The sequence below is a fragment of the Schistocerca piceifrons genome, chromosome 7 (assembly GCF_021461385.2).
Source record: "Schistocerca piceifrons isolate TAMUIC-IGC-003096 chromosome 7, iqSchPice1.1, whole genome shotgun sequence".
NCBI classification, from domain to species: Eukaryota; Metazoa; Arthropoda; class Insecta; order Orthoptera; family Acrididae; genus Schistocerca; species Schistocerca piceifrons.
This window is the reverse complement of record NC_060144.1, coordinates 496756822-496776356: the sequence shown is the minus strand read 5'-3', so window position 1 is coordinate 496776356 and position 19535 is coordinate 496756822. Positions and strand designations below refer to the sequence as shown.

At 47.5% G+C, this 19535-nt stretch overlaps 2 protein-coding genes across 2 annotated transcripts in view; both read right to left on the bottom strand.

The window, feature by feature from the left end:
* Positions 1–7872: 7872 nt before the first annotated feature.
* On the bottom strand, positions 7873–14323 carry LOC124709046. Its single transcript, XM_047240692.1, has 2 exons — positions 14317–14323; positions 7873–9715 (listed from the first exon to the last, which is right to left on the bottom strand). The coding sequence occupies exons 1-2, from the start codon at positions 14321–14323 to the stop codon at positions 9279–9281; spliced, it is 444 nt and encodes a 147-aa protein (XP_047096648.1). The 3' UTR covers positions 7873–9278.
* Positions 14324–14718: 395 nt separating this feature from the next.
* The window catches only part of LOC124709045, a 307771-nt gene continuing 302954 nt past the window's right edge, over positions 14719–19535 (bottom strand). Inside the window, exon 4 of the mRNA XM_047240691.1 lies at positions 14719–14841. Coding sequence (XP_047096647.1) covers positions 14719–14841 — 123 coding nt within the window. The remainder of the gene's footprint in view (positions 14842–19535) is intronic.

The following is a 19535-nucleotide window of genomic DNA, read 5'->3' as shown; positions in this document are numbered from 1 at the left end:
GTTGACGGGTTTAAATTCCTGCGCGCGAAAAATGGCGCGAGTGCCCGGATCATCTTCATAGTATTCAGTTTTCTATCTCGTATGTCTGGGGTAAAAGACATCCCTTTATCCAGTATCACTCTCAGGTATTTCGTTGTCGTAGTCCAGGGTATTGGCTGTCCATTGATGGCAAGTCGCGTCCTCAATTCCGGCTGTTTCTTTGTGAACAGTATTGCTGCAGTTTTGATAGGGTTTAGGGTGATTTTATTTGTCTTTGCCCATTGTTCGGTGACAACAAGTTGTCGCTGCATCCTGTTGACAAGTTGTTCGATGTTCCTTCCAGAGGCTAGGAAGGCCGTGTCATCGGCGTACAGACTGGCGGCGACGTGTTGAATGGTGAGAATGTCGTTAACATACAAATTAAAAAGGCATGGGGATATCAGTGCTCCCTGTGGGATGCCAGCTGAGACAGTTTTTAGTGATGATTTCTTCCCATCTACTTGTACAAACAGACGCCTGTCATGCAGAAAGCTATCAATCAGCTTGATGTAACAGTCGGGGAGACTGGTTTGATCAAGCCACACTCGATCATATGCTTTTTCGATATCTAGGAAAACTCCAGCTGTGGAGTTCTGACTGTTCACGTTGAGTTGTATGGACTCTGTGGTCCGAAGCAGCTGAAGCTCCGCCAATAACCGTGGCTGGAAGCCAAACTGTTCGTGGCGGATGATGCTATTTTCTTCCAGATAGTCTTTTAGACGCTGCAGCAGCACCTGTTCCAATATTTTGCCGAGTGTGGGCAACAGACTAATCGGGCGGTAGCTGTCTGGCATAGCTGGGTTTTTTCTTCTTTCGGGAATAGGGATCGTCTTCACTGTCTACCAGTCTGCAGGAAAGTAGCCGTTGAGTAAGCAGCTGTTGATAATTCGAGTTAAGAGAACGTTGGCCTTTCTCGGAAGATGCTTAAGATCGGGGTTGATCACAGAGTCCTTGCCAGGCGCCGAGTTGTTCGTCTTCCTGATGAGTTTTCTAACTTCAGCAGGAGTGCTGAGAACAGGCTTCTGTTGTGTGGGGAGTTGGCGGAAGTCGGCGATTCGCTGTCGGAAAACGGTCCTCTTCCCTTGCGTCCTCTGCATCCTGTGGGGGCAGAACTGTCATGTGGTGTTCATATGCGTCGGCATACAATCCAGCTCGGCCAGGAAAGTCGTGTATGAGGCCATCGGGGCCGTGTATTGCTCTGTTTGGTGGTCTCGGTTGGTGTAGTGCCCTTACAAGTTGACATTTTCCCTAGTCTTGAGAAGCATTTCGTCCATCTTTGTTTCTCAGAGGTTTTGCCGCCATTCTTCAGCTCGGCTGTGTAGCTCCCGGGACAAACGATGCATCGGCCCTCTCTCTTCTGGTTGTCTGTATCGTTGCCACCGTTTTGTGTCAGTATTCCAGCGATGCTTGATGGCGGTGAGATGAGTAGGGAATGTTTCAAATTGATGCTCATGACGAAAGATACCAGTCGCTGCACGTCTTGTTGCCCATTGGATTTTAGCTGTCAAAGTTGCCACAGCGATCTTAATTTCCGGAACTGTAGAGACTGCTTGGATCGTTCGGACGTTATTGTTAAGGTATGTCGCAAAAAGATCCCAGTTAACAGCTCTGGAGTTTGGAGGTGGTACTGGGAGGTCGCCACCCTCGAGAAGTCCAAGAACTTGTAGATGATCAGAGGACAGGTACTGGATGGTCTTGAGCTGTAGATTTGCAGCGATATTTTTAACAATCGCTATATCGAGAACGTCAGACTCCTAGACGGCGAATTCAACGATGCGTGTCGGCTCCTGTGGCCCATAGATGGTGACTTGAAGATCGTTCTCTAGATCGTAGAATAGCTATACCTTTCGGTTGGCCCTCCTTGAATGCTAAGCTCCATGTTTGGAGTTAAGGTCTCCTCCCAGCAAGACCTTATTAATTGGTAGAAGACAGCATGAAGATCTCTGGCCACCAACGGTTTCTTGGGGCTAAGATCCACCATCACCGGAGTTATGTTTCCTATTGCCGTGAAGATTGTAACCGCTGTGGCTTCCAGTGATTCCAGGGGCAGTAGATCCTCCTGATGATGCCCTATAGTGTTTTTGACGAACACTGCAGTTCCGCCACCTCGTTGTCCAATCCGGTCCTTCCTATAACCATGCATGTTGCGTAATTTGAAACTAGCCATGTCCGTCAGGTGCGTTTCTGACATCAGAACTATACCCAACCTGTGCCGACTGACAAATTCGTTCAGTTCACTTTGTTTACGTCTTGCTCCATTGGCATTCCAAATGCAGAGTTGGACGTGTCTTGTTCTGCGGCCGTTGTCCATTCCTTAAGGAGTGGTAAACGCCTTGATTATTCCCTCCACCAGCGTGAGGATTCATGTCAGTTTTTGTTGAAATTGTACAAGGAGGGCTGCGATGTCCGAGGTGGCTGGTGTCAAAGTGCCTAGGGTGGCTGTAGTGGACGTAGATGTTGCAGGTTGGTAGCCTAGGCGACAGTGTGTCTTCATAGGAACGTGAAATCCGTCGTCTTAGAGTCTTCTGTAGGGTAGCTGACATTTAGGGCTGTCCGAATGGGCCGGCCGGGGTGGCCGAGCGGTTCTAGGCGCTACAGTCTGGAACCGCGCGACCGCTACGGTCGCAGGTTCGAATCCTGCCTCGGGCATGGATGTGTGTGATGTCCTTAGGTTAGTTAGGTTTAAGTAGTTCTAAGTTTTAGGGGACTGATGACCTCAGAAGTTAAGTCCCATAGTGCTCAGAGCCATTCGAACCATTTTGTCCGAATGGCTGTTGTGCTGGTGCCTCACAGTTCATCCCGCTAGTCGTCGCTGGCGTTGTCGATTGATGAACGATCTTCACCGTCGGGTTCTTGGCCTGCTATTGCAACTGGACTTTATATTTCCGGAGGAGTGCCTGGTATTTTTCGCAGCCACACCATGAGGCGCAGTCTTCTTTGTCACAGCACATTTTGCTTTGGAGGTGCAGGGCAGGCTGGAGTCTTTGGTTCGATGGTCTCCAGTGCAGCGGGGTAGCATCCGGCAATAATTTGCCGTATGCTCGATGTGTTGAGAGTTTTTGCACTGTGTCGGCCCATCCTTGGAACGATAATCTTCTATGGGCACCCTCGTGTAGAGAAGATACCGGATGTCGTAGATTTTATGGTTGTCTTTAGCCTTAGGAAGGCTGACGCAGTACGTGGGCAGCCTTACTAATTCACCACTGACTTGATCTCCTTCTCTCCTTTTATATTGATGTACCCTGGCGTGGGGAATTCTTTTTCACTTCATGCTTCCCTGAGATGACGTTCTGTGACCTGTGCAGGCAGCCGTTTGATCACCACCTTAAGTTCCTCTTTCTCCAGTGGTTGATGTGTGAAGTGTGGCAGGTCGTAGGTCTCAAAAAATTTCAGAGCCTCTCTTTGATCCTCAAAGGACTCGATGTAGTATTTAACCTGGTCCTTCTGGAAGATGGCATTCAGGGTTCCGGAGAGTTATTGTTGTAGCGCATTATTCAGTTCCACATTTTGGCCAGCATAATAAATCGCCACTGGTGAAACACTTTTATGTTTTGCTGCGTCAGATGCAGCAGCGGCTATGGTTCAAATGGCTCTGAGCACTATGAGACTTAACATCTATGGTCATCAGTCCCCTAGAACTTAGAACTACTTAAACCTAACTAACCTAATGACATCACACAACACCCAGTCATCACGAGGCAGAGAAAATCCCTGACCCCGCCGGGGATTGAACCCGGGAACCCGGGGTCGAGGTTTTGTGTCTGCATGGAGGCGTCCTTGTTGTCATCTCTGGGGGTAATAGGTGTGAGCTTATTGGTAGTCTCAATCGTCTCCGCTCGTCGTTTTTGAGGCTTCGCGCCTTCTACCGAGTTTCTCCGATAGTGCCGTTTGTGTCGCACTAGGACGAAATGGGCCGTTTCTGCAAAGCTGTTGTCTCTTTCCAGTGCTGCTTGGTCCATCAATTCCATGTTCTCGCCGAATTCCAGCGGTTTTGTCCTGTCCTGTTCCACATCAGGTTCGTCGTGAAGGACGTTACCGCGCGGAGGGTACGACTTTTCTTCGTTTGTGAAGGTTTCAATTTTGCGCGGCGCCGATGGCATCCGAGAACGCTCTTGTTTGCAGGTAGAAGGCCGGCCGGAGTGGCCGAGCGGTTCTAGGCGCTACAGTCTGGAACCGCGCGACCGCTACGGTCGCAGGTTCGAATCGTGCCTCGGCCATGGATGTGTGTGATGTCTTAGGTTAGTTAGGTTTAAGTAGTTCTAAGTCCTAGGGGACTGATGACCTCAGAAGTGAAGTCCCATAGTGCTCAGAGCCATTTGAACCATTTTTAACAGGTAGAAGCGGCTGTTGGTGTCAGTTGGGCGTGTCGTTCTGTCGTCGCCGCGGCGCCAGGCGGTTGCACAGCTCGGCCAGAGTGTACGTTGAGCTCTCATAAACCATGTCCGTAGCCTGTGTCGTCTGCCTCCGATGTCCATTTCCCAGTGCAGAAGTCGTCGTAAGTGGAGTGGCCGATGGGGCCTGAGACGCGGCAGACCCCACCGACCGGCGATCGGCCCCCTCCTGCACCGTTTGCTCGCGTTGACACCGGCCTCTCGACGTGCTGCGACATACATCATGCTCACGGCCTTGCTGCTATCAAGCGTCCGAGCGAGGTGGCGCAGTGGTTAGCACACTGGACTCGCATTCGGGAGGACGACGGTTCAATCCCGTCTCCGGCCATCCTGATTTAGGTTTTCCGTGATTTCCCTAAATCGCTTCAGGCAAATGCCGCGATGGTTCCTTTGAAAGGGTACGGCCGATTTCCTTCCCCATCCTTCCCTCACCCGAGCTTGCGCTCCGTCTCTAATGACCTCGTTGTCGACGGGACGTTAAACACTAATATCCTCCTCCTCCTCCTGCTATCAAGCAATACTTCTCCCACCTCTTTGCTTCCCTACAACACCACTACCACAGCCACTTACTGAAATGCAGCATGACACCATGTGGAGGCGGAGGTGTGTGTGTGTACATGAACGTGTGTGCATTTGGTGTGTGTGTTTTTTGTGTGTATTTTACTCTACCTCGAAAAAGGATTACTCCAAAAACTAGCAAGTTATCTTCCGTTTGTGTGTGCCTAGACTCAATGCCTCTGTTTTTCGGTGAATGGTCTCTTTTAAGCCTTTGAGACCCACTGGCTACAATTGTGTACATTAACCTTATTATGTCTTGGCACAACAGGAATATTTTTCCCCAACGGGAACGTAATTTACAAATTTGTGAATGTTCAATAGTTTCATCAAGCTTAAGTGCTGCTAACTGTTGGCCATCACTACAAAAGTATCAACAAGCCAAAGTAGCAGCGCGCAGCAGATTGCGACCGCCAGAATACATGAAGTGGTTTGCTGTAGTCCGATTCACGAACGATGGCGGTTCGCACACATCAAGGCATGGACCGCGACTGCACTGTTGCCGGTTCCAAGCGACAGTTGTGACATGGACTTTGAATTTGAAGAAAGCGTACATCGTGCAGGTCATGCCTCTCGTTTGCTATGGAGAATTTATCGCTTACCTCCACTTTCAGCAATGACAACTCGCAACAAATGGAATAAAAATTCACTAAATAGCACGCTGCGGTCACATGTAATGCTCGCATTGATTACAACATTCACCGCAGAGCGCTCAGAACACTACGGGAATAGGGCGCTGTATATACAGGGCTCTATACGGGAAGCTCACTGGCTATCGGAGAATGCCTGACGTGGGTGCACAGAACTAGTTTAAACTCGACGGCCATCATTCGTGATTCCAGCTATAGTTGCAGTCAGCTGCGTAACTGAATATTACTATCGTTATTTTGCGTTATAATTAGTGAATGACCACTTTATTTATTAAAATTGTGAATATTTCAAAATTAGTTATTTTGGTCCATAAAAAGGAGCCAAGTGTAAATTGTATAATTTTGAAACAGGTTGCATATTTTTGCATAAATATTGCGTCTAAAATCATTAAAAAATCACCTGGGAGCATTACAGAATAAAGAAAAATTTTCCTTCTTACGGAAAAAATTCAGATCTGAAATGGTTAATTCGGAAGTATTTATATTCTACCAGAATTTTCCTACAACGTATGATGCAGTATTAGTCCTACATGGTGCTGTAGTCACCTGTGGTTCCTTATTTGATATGACGGAGGAGGTGTGAATCTGTAAGCAGTTCCCACCTTTCTAGGTCCAGTAGCAACAACATTAGTACCATACATTCACAATTGTTTGCAATTTCTCGAAGAAATATCCAGCCTCTCCAGGGCACAGTGCGTCATCTCTGATATTAAGTTAAGCAGAAGAACTACATTCATCAACACCAGTCGAGTGTGTCTAGAATGTTTACTAACCAATATGGTGCCCAGACCAAAAGCAAGTCAAGTACTGAGCACATTCCTGTTTGATATGGAGTTCTCACTCCGTCCAAAGCACAAAGCTCTAAATTATTGCCTCCTGTTAATGTGCTTACAAATATTACACTTTTTTGTCATTTCTGTAGTGTGGTTTTATATTTATCTGTTTTCCACAAGTGAATACACTTAACATAATTTAGAATGTAGTTATTTTCTTACCTGCAAGTGTGGGTGGAGTGCGGGTTCACGTGTTCAGCATATCACCAGAAAATGTAAATAAATCTTCTGAGAGATGCTGTTCAATCGGAGAACTGTCTGTCGGCCAAACCTGTATAATCCATTAAACTTTAACGTGATGTATTTAGTTAAAATGTGTTTAACATCAGCCCAGTAATATTCAAGAGCATACCCAGGATCTGAACTAGGTGGGGGTCCCTCGGTTTAGTTTGCAGTGAATGGCGAAACAGTTTTGAGACTTCATGGCAAGTGGCTCTGATATGGGTATCTGCAGAAATTTATCCAGTTAGAGGGGCAAGACTATGCAACTGCCATTTTTTTGATTGGTCATTCTGCGATAACATGCCACAAGAATTAAATTAAGGAAAAAGTTATTATATACCATAAAATTAATGGTTATTTATTCATTTCTGTAAAGGTGTGTGAGAATTCTGTAGTGAATAAAGACCCTGTACTGCAGATTCCAGGGTGGGGGATGTGGGGAGTACTCCCTGTTGCGCCTCCCACTGCCCCCCTTCCCCCCCCCCCCCCACCTTTGCAGATGCCAGTGGGCTTTGGATAACTTGCTGCTACTGACTATCCATTACGCGTTCTAGCTTTCTTGACACTTACATTGAATTGCTATGATGTCTGTTTGGAGGAGTATCAAGCAAAAGGAAGGGGTTTTTTTTGGGGGGGTGGGGGAGGTGAAAGGAGACAGGTGCAATCCCATGTCCTTTTCTGGGTATGCCCTTGGTAATGTTATAGTGTTTCATAAGCTTAAATCATCCGACTGTATCGTATTTAAACGAGGAGAACAGCACAGTTTCCAATTTTCTTTGCGTTCCTGTATCTGTGTACATGTGGCATCAACAACAAATTTAAAGCCAGTGTTACTGTAAGTACCCTTGCAGTATCTTGTTCCGTAAAGTGTTGCTTAATTTCTGCCGGTATAGCAGTGATTATTGTTGCTCATGTATCAACATCGATAAGTACTTTGTATAACGTACTCGTGTAAAAAAGCCATCTTACACTTAGAGATAGTATAGCAAAACCCAGAAGTCTTTAATACATATTAGTGCAATCACTGAGTATGTTTTTAATTTGAATGATGCGTTTGTGGCTTACAGTGCAGTGAAAAAGATCACCAGCCATGGGAACTGACCAGTTCAACAAACTAGCAGTTATTTTTAGTTTCTGAGAGCTGAGAAACGGATTAGTAAGGAAAATGAGTTTTCAGAAACGAACACAGTGAGTGCCATTACGATCTTTTATTTACATAGTAATATGAGGACACTTGTGTACACATTTGGTATAGCCAGCATCGCTCTTTGACTGTGTATGCAGTATAGTATGATACATTGACATTACACACTACTGGAGGACGCTGCCGACTGTTCTGGTGTCTGGGCCGTAGCGAGCTTAGCACACGTCTGTAACAGATCTTTCCTTCTTGAAGTCACAAGCTGCCTGCATTACGTACACTTCCACACGTGTTGGACACAAATCTGCAACCTGTAGAGGATCTGGGGGTGTGTGCACACAGTTAATCACAATTATGCAGAGGTAACATTGAACCAAAGACATCGATAGGGCGAAGCTACTTTGCGTCCGTTAGAAATCGACAACACAATATGCGGCAAACACTTTTTTCCTGGCCGGTACACACGTAGTGGTAACAGAGAAAAACTCAGAAATACTGCTGCATATCTTTCAAAGTGCGTGCCTAATACTTCTGCAGCAAGCGTGTTATTGAGGAAGAGTGACACTATTTACACAAAACTACTAGCGGACGTCTATTGGAATTAATGCACAACGCGGAATGCATCGTGAGGTTATGTCGTATATTAAGTTAAATACTTCTTTCCGTAGAAGAACTTTGGAATTCGCGTATAATGGATTGCAACTGAGGTTAGGTTGGATTTTTTCACCATCGGAAGGAAGCTATCATTATTTTCCGATGTTGAAACCACGCAAATGTTCAGTCTGTTAGCTTGGTCGTTATGTTGTGAGAGACACGAGAAACGAAAAACATAGTCTAGCGACGAAACACCGACACACACTACTACTCTTCTGCCAGATAAAGGAATGTGTCAGATTATACTGGTGCTGTGGACGTAAGTGAATTTTCGTTGAAGTAATGTGTCTCTGGTTAATTTTCAACGGGATAGTAGCTGATCAAAGTCGAGCAGACGTGGTGATGTTTGTTTAAAATTTTGTAACAATACTGTCTTATTGTGTTAATGTTCGTGCATCTATACGTTTATCTGTGAGGTTTTTCTGAACTAAAATTTCTGCAGGAGGTGCGTTAAAGAGCCTACTTTACCTCTGGATCGTGGACTGTATTTTTCTCAGGTTGTGAACATTTTGGATTTGAGCACTTGCAGAGAATTGCGGTACAGTTGGCTGGAGGATATGCAGAGTACTGGAAACGAGGCACGTGTGACGAGGGGGGGGGGGGTTGAAATTAGTGGGTGTATAAATATCTCCGTCACTGAAATAGCGGTAGAACACAGCGCAAACGAGGACACTGAAATGAGTCACTGAGGATAACTGCGATCGCAATCCGCGACAGACTGCGCAGTCTTGGTCATCCCGCATACGAAACGGCAGCACCTCGGTACGGCCGAGACGGATACAATATTAAACGGCGTGACGAGACGAGGCGCGGGTCAGTCTGGCGTGCGCTGCCTGCGCTTGCTCTTGTCGCGCCGACGCGCCTTGCCTCGGGGGTGGGGGTGGGGGTTGGCGTGGGGCGGCGCGCGGGGCGTGATCTCGCAGCTGCAGCCGCTGCGCACGCGCACGTAGTCCAGCCGCCAGCCGCTCTGCTGGGGCTCGCGCACCAGAGCGTACGAGTATGAGTACTTCTGCACGCACTTGGACTGGTTCTGCAGCCGGTGGTCGACGAACATGCACGGCCGGTCGACGACGCTGTCGTCGCACGACACCTCGAAGAAGCTCTGCTGGTGCTCGTCGCTGTTGAACAGCTCGACGTAGTCGCCGTCCTTGTTGGTGCCGCCGACGGGCGCCACCATGTCGACGCGCGACGGGCAGCACTCGACGGCGCCGGCGCCGTTGGCGCTCGCCTCGCTCACCAGCGTCTGCAGCTGGCGCGTCGTCAGCCGGCCGCCCGACCGCCACCCCGCCCCCACGTCCGCCTCCGGGCCTCCGCCGCCGCCGCCGCCGCTACCGCTCCTGGAACGCACCGCACAAACGTCAGGACGCAATCTGAATGTGCAGGTGCTGAACAGCATAATACACTGCTGGCCACTGAAACTGCAACAGTAGAAAGCACGGAAAAGAAAAACGAACTACACTACTGACCATTAAAACTGCTACACCACCAAGATGACGTGCTACAGACGCGAAATTTAACCGACAGGAAGATGATGCTGTGATATGTAAATGATTAGTAGCTTTTCAGAGCATTCATACAATGTTGGCGCCGGTGGCGACACCTACAACGTGCTGACATGAGGAAAGTTTCCAACCGAGTTCTCATACACAAACAGCAGTTGACCGGCGTTGGCTGGTGAAACGTTGTTGTGATGCCTCGCGTAAGGAGGAGAAATGCGTACCACCACGTTTCCGACTTTGATAAAGGTCGGATTGTAACCTATTGCGATTGCAGTTTATCGTATCGCGACATTGCTGCTCGCGTTGGTCGAGATCCAACGACTGTTAGCAGACTATGGAATCGGTGCGTTCAGGAGGGTAGTACGGAAAGCCGTGCTGGATCCCAACGGCCTCGTATCACTGGCAGTCGAGATGACAGGCATCTTATCCGCATGGCTGTAACGGATCGTGCAGCCGCGTCTCGATTCCTGAGTCAACAGATGGGGACGTTTGCAAGACAACAACCATCTGCACGAACAGTTCGACGTCGTTTGCAGCAAGACGGACTATCAGCTCGGAGACCGTGGCTGCGGTTAGCCTTGACGCTGCTTCACAGACAGGAGCGCCTGCGATGGTGTATGGACGAACCTGGGTGCATGAATGGCAAAACCTCATTTTTTCGGATGAATCCAGGTTCTGTTTACAGCATCATGACGGTCGCATCCGTGTTTGGCGGCATCGCGGTGAACGCACATTGGAAGGGTGTATTCGTCATCGCCATACTGGCGTGATGATATGGGGTGCCACTGCGTACACGTCTCGGTCACCTCTTGTTCGCATTGACGGCACTTTGAACAGTGGACGTTACATTTCAGATGTGTTACGACCCGTGATTCTACCCTTCATTCGGTCCCTGCGAAACGCTACATTTCAGCAGGATGATGCACGACCACATGTTGCAGGTCCTGTACGGGCGTTTCTGGATACAGATAATGTTCGACTGCTGCCCTGGCCAGAACATTCTCCAGATCTCTCACCAATTGGAAACGTCTGGTTAATGGTGGCCGAGCAACTGCCTTGTCGCAATACGCCAGTCACTACTCTTCATGAACTGTGATATCGCGTTAAAGCTGCATGGGTAGCTGTACCTGTACACGCCATCCAAGCCCAGGCGTATCAAGGCCGTTATTACGGCCAGAGGTGGTTGTTCTGGGTACTTATTTGTCAGGATCTATGCACCCAAATTGCGTGAAAATGTAATCACATGTCAGTTCTAGTATAATATATTTGTCCAATGAATACCCGTTTATCATCTGCGTTTCTACTTGGTGTAGCAATTTTATTGGCTGGTAGTGTATGGACACAGTTCGTAATGTACATGCTTGTTTCGAAGTGCACCAGGCCCTGGCCACAGAACTCCCCAGATGTAAACCCAATTCAAAACCTGCGGGACCATCTCAATCAGGCTGTTCAACCGAGACACCTAGCGCACAGAAACCGCGGCACTCGAGTCGGCTTGGCTCCAGATTTCTGTCAGTACCTTCCAGAACATCACTGACTCTCTTCGCACACATCTCGCAGCAGTCGGCACAGCAAAATGTGGTTATTGAGGCTATTGACAGGTTGTCACATTAATGTGACACGACTGGGTAGTGTAGTAGGAATAATACATACTTGAATTTGTAGGTGAACAAGATGAGAAACTTGGTTCAAAGACGTGCTAAGTTTGGCAGTTTAATCTGACTGGGCACTGAGTTCAACTGAACTGGGATGTCAGACATATGTAGGCAGTCGCTGCTGTTTTAACTCTTCGCTAGAGGTCATCAATCGTGGTATCATGCCAGTCTCTCAGCAGTCCACAACTACATGGTTTCACTGATACAGAAGTCAGGAGAATGTGGTGGCCAGGGCACCAGTCACACAGGCTGAATTGTGGTAGGTCGTCTTCATGGAAGATAACATCACAGAAGCCTCGACGATAAGGCACAATAACTGGTCTTAATAGTCCAGATCTGTAATCCCTACTATTTTAATTATTCTAATTACAGGGTGACTTTCAGCTCGAAAATTAAGGTTGTCATAAATTTCAAGGACAGAATTAGACCCAGAGAAAAACATGATGGACAGAAGAGAGAAGAAAGTTGCAGAGTATGAGAATGTAAAACAATGCTGAACCAGATGACCAAAATGAAAAGAAGAAAGGTATGGTTACTGGCTACCTTAGAAGTGCCCTAAGTTTGCCAAGGGCTATCTTATCCTACATCTAAATCCATTATTGTTGTACTGTTCTACATGGTCCCCACTGGCACATGTGTACCTCGACAACTCTCGAGTCTACACATTCTTATGTGGCTAGCCTACTTTATGCAAATAATCTTACTATTTTATTTGACAGTGCAGTTTGAAATTTTAGTCGCACTTAACATGTTAGTGCTATAGAAGGAAAATGCCTTGTTATCCGTAATTGGTGCATTGGATACTTAAATATCTGGTGGGTTTTACAAGTGTCCCTGTGATCCTAAGGGTTGAAAGTGGAGCAGCTGGTTCTTTGAAACGTGATTTGTAATGTTATTAACTTTTAACCGTGGCTCTGCATCTTCTACGATTGTTTATATGAGGGCGTGCTGGAAAGTAATGCCTCCAAATTTTTTGTTGTGTTCTTAATATCGGCTGAGGTGTAATTACAATTCATGGTTATTGCTTGGTCGAGTTTCCTGTTTCCCTGACGCAAGTTTCAACCCTCTGCTGCTAGTGGAGTCCGAACAGTATCAGGCAATATGGCGGTGCATAGCGTAAGTATGCCGGTGTGTAATCGAGTTTCTGATTTGAAGAGTTGGTCCACACGTGGCGCAGCCTCTCGTTCAGCACGACAATGCCACACCACACACTGGCACTGAGACATTTGCAACAGTCCGCCTCCTTGGATTCTGTCGTCTGTCATCCTCCGTACTGTTTCGACTGGACCTCATCTGGTTTTCATCTGTTTCCAGAACACTTCGAGGACTTCACTCTGAAAGCGATGAAGCAGTGCAGGCAGCGGTGAGATTCTGGCTCCGTCAAGAAAGTAAAACACTGTACAGTGACGATATCACCAAAGTAGTCTCTCGGTGGGAGTATTGTGTTCACCGCCAGGATAAAAATGTTGAAAAATGAATATGTAAACATGAAGAATAAAGGTATAGAAGGTTAAAATTTTTTGTTTAAAAAGCTTTACCAGAATTTATATAAAAATTGGGAGGCATTATTTTTCAACTCGCCTTCGTAAACTACAGTCGAACTATTCTATAGCTTGCGCCTTGTCCCGCGGCTACGCAGGGTCGGCCATGGTTAACCGGATTTGGCATGTTAATTTTAAGGGGTGGCCGGATGCCCTTCCTGCCACCACCCCGTACCCCCCAGGACCGAATTAGTGCACCCCAGCTGCCTGCGTGTAGTGGAGATCGTGGAATAGTGTGAATGTGTTTCAAATGGCTGTGAGTCGTGTAACTGAGGCGGGACCGTGGGGACCAGCCCGGCATTCACCTAGCAGGATGTGTAAAACCGCCTAAAAACCACATCCAGGCGGATTCGATCCGGGGCTGGCGCGCCTACGCGAGTCCAGAAAGCTGCGCGTTAGCGCTCTCGGCTATCCTGGCGGGTGGACTACAGTCGAACAATATGTTTAATTTATTCCTGAAAATGGCTAACCTAAAACCACATGATCAGTGGAACCTACTTCTCTGTATCCACAAGCTGGTGTGTTTCCTCATCTCAATCAGTTGATATGTTTAGGATATGATTCGTGACCTGTTAACCGGTATATGTAGACCAGCTATTATGAAAAATAGGACTGTGTATCTAAAAGACCGGGGAATAATATCTATATTGGAATCTTTCAGAAAAAGAGGTTTTGCATTGAAACTTCCTGGCAGATCAAAATTGTGTGCCGGACCGAGACTCGAACTCGGGCCCTTTGCCTTTCGCGAGCAAGTTCTCTACCAACTGAGCTACCAAAGCACGACTCAGGCCCCGTCCTCACAGCTTTACTTCTGCCATTACCTCGTCTCCTACCTTCCAAACTTTACAGAAGGTCTCCTGCGAACCTTGCAGAACTAGCACTCCTGAAAGAAAGGATATTGCGGAGACATGGCTTAGCCACAGCCTAGGGGATGTTTCCAGAATAAGGCAAAGGTCCTGAGTTCGAGTCTCGGTCCGGCACACAGATTTAATCTGCCAGGAAGTTTCATATCAGCGCACACTCCGCTGCAGAGTGAACATCTCTTTCTGGAGGTTTTACATTACTTATTGAGCTCCCTCGTAAGTGAACGGCAAAGGTGTTTGACTAACTTTATTTATTTTTGTGAATCTTCCAGCGTCGATTTCCGTGTAGTTCACCGATCATGTGCTGCTGGGTCTTAGAGAGAGTCAGAGGGGGTCTGATAATTCGGATTTAGAAACTTGCCTGGTCCCACAGGGTGAACCTTATATAGTGAAGGTGTCGACAGTTGCAGGTGTCGGTGGGTGGAGTTGAAAATGTTCAAATATGTGTGAAATCTTATAGGACTTAACTGCTAAGGTCATCAGTCCCAAAGCTTACACACTACTTAACCTAAATTATCCTAAGGACAAAGACACACCCCTCTGCCCGAGGGAGGAGTCGAACCTCCGCCGGAACCAGACGCACAGTCCATGACTGCAGCGCCCTAGACCGCTCGGCTAATCCCGCGCGGCACGGGTGGAGCTGTAGGCACCTGAAGGTGAGTGTGTTTATTTAGTGTATGAAGGAGGGGGCGGTACTCACAGCGCGTGGTGGTCCCTGGAGCGCTGCGACCGCCGGCCGCCGCCGCCGCCGCCTGGCCTGGAGGAGTGCATCGCGCTGGTCTGGGACGGCGCCGTCAGGCAGGCGGCCAGCGACACCACCTGCAACACACAGCACGAGCCCGTCACCACACGCTACCGCCGACGACACACCGGCGATGGAGGCGGTCTCTGGCGTCTCACACAAGTAAGGTTGGCCGTGCGGTCTAACGCACATCTTTCCGGGCGGGAAGCAGCGCCTGGTCCCCGGCACGAATCCTCCCGGCGGATTTGTTGCGAGGCCCGTCAACCGGCCAGTCTGTGGATGGTTTTTAGGCGGTTTTCCATCTGCCTCGGCGAATGCGGGCTGGTTCCCCTTATTCCACCTCATTTACACTGTGTCGGCGATTGCTGCGCAAACAAGTTCTCCACGTACGCGTACACCACCATTACTCTACCACGCAAACATAGGGGTTACACTCGTCTGGTGTGAGACGTTCCCTGGGGGGTCCACCGGGGCCCGAACCGCACAATAATCCTGGGTTCCGTGTGGGGCGGCGGTGGGATGAAGTGGACTACGGTAGTCGTTGTGGGGTTGTGGACCAATGCGGGTGCGGCGGGGACGGAGCCTCTGCGTCGTTCCCCGGTGCAAATACAATACAATACAAAGGTTCAAATGGCTCTGAGCACTATGGGACTTGACATCTGAGGTCATCAGTCCCCTAGAACTTAGAACTACTTAAACCTAACTAACCTAAGGACATCACACACATCCATGCCCGAGGCAGGATTCGAACCTGCGACCGTAGCGGTCGCGCGGTTCCGGACTGAAGCGCCGTTCCCGCCCGGCCACAGAAGTAAGAGCACGACTTAATGTCTCACAGACGATCATGTCCTCACAGATTGCACTAGACGAGGATGGGGAACGCCGGCCGGTGTGGCCGAGCGGTTCTAGGCACTCCAGTCTGGAACCGTGCGACCGCTACGGTCGCAGGTTCGAATCCTACCTCGGGCATGGATGTGTGTGATGTCCTTAGGTTAGTTAGGTTTAAGTAGTTCTAGGGGACTGATGACCTCAGATGTTAAGTCCCATAGTGCTCAGAGCCATTTTGAGGATGGGGGACGAAACTGGCAGTGTCTTTTTTGAAGCAAACATCGCAGCATTTACCTTAACGGGTTTACAGGAAGCCTCGATGAACATAAACGTGCATAGCGCTGTGGGAATACAAAATGGGACTTTCAAGAAAACCAAAGCCGATTACTTCGTTCGTGCTTGTCCAGCTGACCTATGTGGTCTCACACGGAGATCTTACAGACTGGACCTCTTCAATTTTCTTCGTACTTATAACATTTGTGAGTCCGTGTCCCAGTAACAATTTCCTAAAACAGTACGATGCACTTTCCAAAAACAATAAAAATTACCGACTTTGGGAGCTGAAGGTCCGAGCTTTCATAAAGTGCACAATATTTCGAGCTTCTTAACACAGCTTCCTGTAGCTGTGTACGTAAGCGTTCTAGCCATGTAATTCTGAGGTCGCTAGCAACTTTTTTAAACTTTTATTGGAATGTCATATTTACTATGAAATTGAAATATTAATCAACAATTATTGACTCATAAATTTCTGATAAAAGTAAATATTTTGTGTAAGTCTGCAGGCTTTCGCAGCCGTTGCCACTAACGTTAAAATCTTCTTGGTTGTTAGGCCGCATCATATTCCTTTCTAAAATAATAGAAGTTTCTATCCCTCTGCTGGCATCTTCTTCAGGATGTTTTGGTGTCCACTATTGCTAGAACACTGTGTTCTAGCACTAGTGGACACCGAAACATCCTGAAGAAGAAAACAGCATTGTATTGTTCCAGCAATAGTGGACACCGAAACAACCTGAAGAAGATCCCAGCAGAGTGGTCGAAACGTCGATTATTTTAGAAGGAAATATGACGCCGCCTACCAACCCAGAAGATTTTAACTTTGAATCTTATGTGTTTAATCCGAATCGCGTGAATATACAATTAATAACCGGTTAAAATTTGGTACGGAAACGACAAACATTGGATAGCAGGTTACACATGAATACATACACGTCGGGAGACCACCAGGTACCCACTCACCACTGCAGTGCTGTACTGCAGAGCGTGCTGAACCACTGGCCTCATGAACTCCGCCAACCTGCCATACAGACCTACTACTGCGTCCTCTATAATATATACAATTTTTTAATTTAACAGTAAGACAGTCCACAGTTTTGTATCAAATTTTATTATTGGTAAACGCTTTTTCATGGGATTAGTAAACACACTCGTAAAGACGTAGTTTTTAAAATTGTGATTCAGCATTTTTTTATCAACATTTCAATTTCATAATAAATTTAGAATTCAAATAAATAAAAAAAAGCTGCATCTGTTTACAACCGACAACCGACCCCACGCCAAAAAGTGTAGCACAGTACGACAGCTCTTTTAAAAGGTGGAAATTTTTTATACTTGACAGCACTCTGAACAGTTCAAGGTCGATTTTTTCTAGCATTTTTGAGAAAGTCATCACACTGCTACAGGAAACCGAAGGGTAGCAAGGTTCCCTTGTCAGTACGCTGCAATACAAGGTACTAGACAACGACAGTGTTAACGACGCGTTATGATGGTTGGTTCAAATGGCTCTGAGCACTATGGGACTTAACATCTGAGGTCATCAGTCCCCTAGAACTTATGACTACTTAAACCTAACTAACCTAAGGACATCACACACATCCATGCCCGAGGCAGGATTCGAACCTGCGACCGTAGCAGTCGCGCGGTTCCGGACTGAAGCGCCTAGAACCGCTCGGCCACCGCGGCCGGCGATGCGTTATGAAAGTAAGTACTATGACAGATGTATACTGACGAGGCAAAACATTACGACCACCTGCTTAGTAGCTTGTTTGTCCCTTCTTTGGAACGAAATACATGACTGATTCTGTGTATCACGGATCCGACAGTTTGTCGGTAGGTTTGTGGAGGTATGTGGGTGGCATCAGATGTCTAGGCACAGGTCATGTAATTCGCGTAAATTACGGACCGCTGATTTGTGTATGAGATATGGCGCCTGGTAGCGACCAACATTGGTTCCACAGGATCTAAATCAGGCGAATTTGATCGCGGAGATATGAACGTGAGTTCACGATAGTGCTCCTCAAATCACTGTAGCGCGGTTCCGGCTCCGAGCACGGACAGTTATACTGCTGATAGACGACATCGCCTTCAGGGAAAACATCAAGCGTGAAGGGATGCAGGTGATTCACAACTGTCAGTGTGTCTTCCATTACTACCGCAGTTTCCACGTAAGCACAGGAGAATGGCTCCCGTAGCATAATACAAGTGCTGCCTGCACCAGCCTGCGTTCGTGGCGCGTTGCGCGTTTCGAGCCGCTGTTCACCTCGATGAAGGTGTCTATGGTTCAAATGGCTCTGAGCACTATGGGACTCAACTGCTGTGGTCATAAGTCCCCTAGAACTTAGAACTACTTAAACCTAACTAACCTAAGGACAGCACACAACACCCAGCCATCACGAGGCAGAGAAAATCCCTGACCCCGCCGGGAATCGAACCCGGGAATCCGGGCGTCTATGGAGACGACCATCGACCTAGTGTAGCAAAAGTGTGATTCAGCCGAAGAGCCGACACGTTTCCATCGGTCGACGGTCGAATATCGATGGCTCCGTGCCCAATGCAATCGTTAACTGACGAGGTAGTTGGGTCAACATGTGATCACATAGGGGTGGTGTGCTGCAGAGCTCCATGTCGAACAATGTACGATGAACGGTGTGCTCCGAAACACTTGTGCGTACACCAGCATTGTGGTCTTTGGGTAGAGATGCTACAGACCACTATCTATCCTACTTTACAGAGCAGACAAGCCTCCGAACCCTACGTTTTGTTGAGAGACTTGGACGTCCAAAGATTTAGCGCCTGGTAATAGCGTCACCGTACTTCTACCTCTTTCCGTAGATGCTCACGACAGTAGAACGTGAATATTCGACCAGATTCGACGATTTCGAGATACTCATTCACAGGCTTTGTGTAATAATAATCTATCCTTTGACGAACTCACTTGTTTCAGTGCGTTTCCCAATTTGCATCTCATATCTTCGCTACGGAGGGCGCCATCCGGCTCTGCTGCGCTAACATACTTTTGATAGGGTGTCACGTGCCCGCAACGTCATCAGACGGCATCAGCATATAAAAATTGTTATTGGTTACAAGTAAACATAGATATGTGTAGTAATAAATACATATGTTTGCAGATAGCTAGATAATGGCTGTGGAGTTAGTAGCGTACTTGCTACAAGTTTCTGAATATAGCAGCGTTTTGGCTTACTATAAATTTAATAAAGAAAGCACTCCATCAGTGATAGGGACATTAGAGTTGGGGCACAAACGTTGATAACAGAAGGATAAGGATCGAAACTGGTCATTTATTTTTCGAAGAAACTATTCTAGTATTTAGCTTAATCGAGTAGGTAAATACCAAGTGGAGCCCACCTATGGGTGACTTGATGGAGATTTCAGCCTCACTCTTCGACAAGAGAAAGTCTGTTAGTCGATCTTGGGTCTTTCAAATTTCTACAGGTACGGCATCAGCTTATCAGGAAAGCGACGTAAATATTTTAAACCCTTTAGCTTTATTGTTACTTGCAGGTAGTGACATTATGGTTTGAGAAGATCCACCTGCCCAGATTTAGGAAAATGCTTGAATGGTTGCTCTTATTGCCGTCTGGCCACCTCGATCAATACCGAGGCCAATATACAAGATCAAGAGAGAATTCTGGCACCGAGATGGATG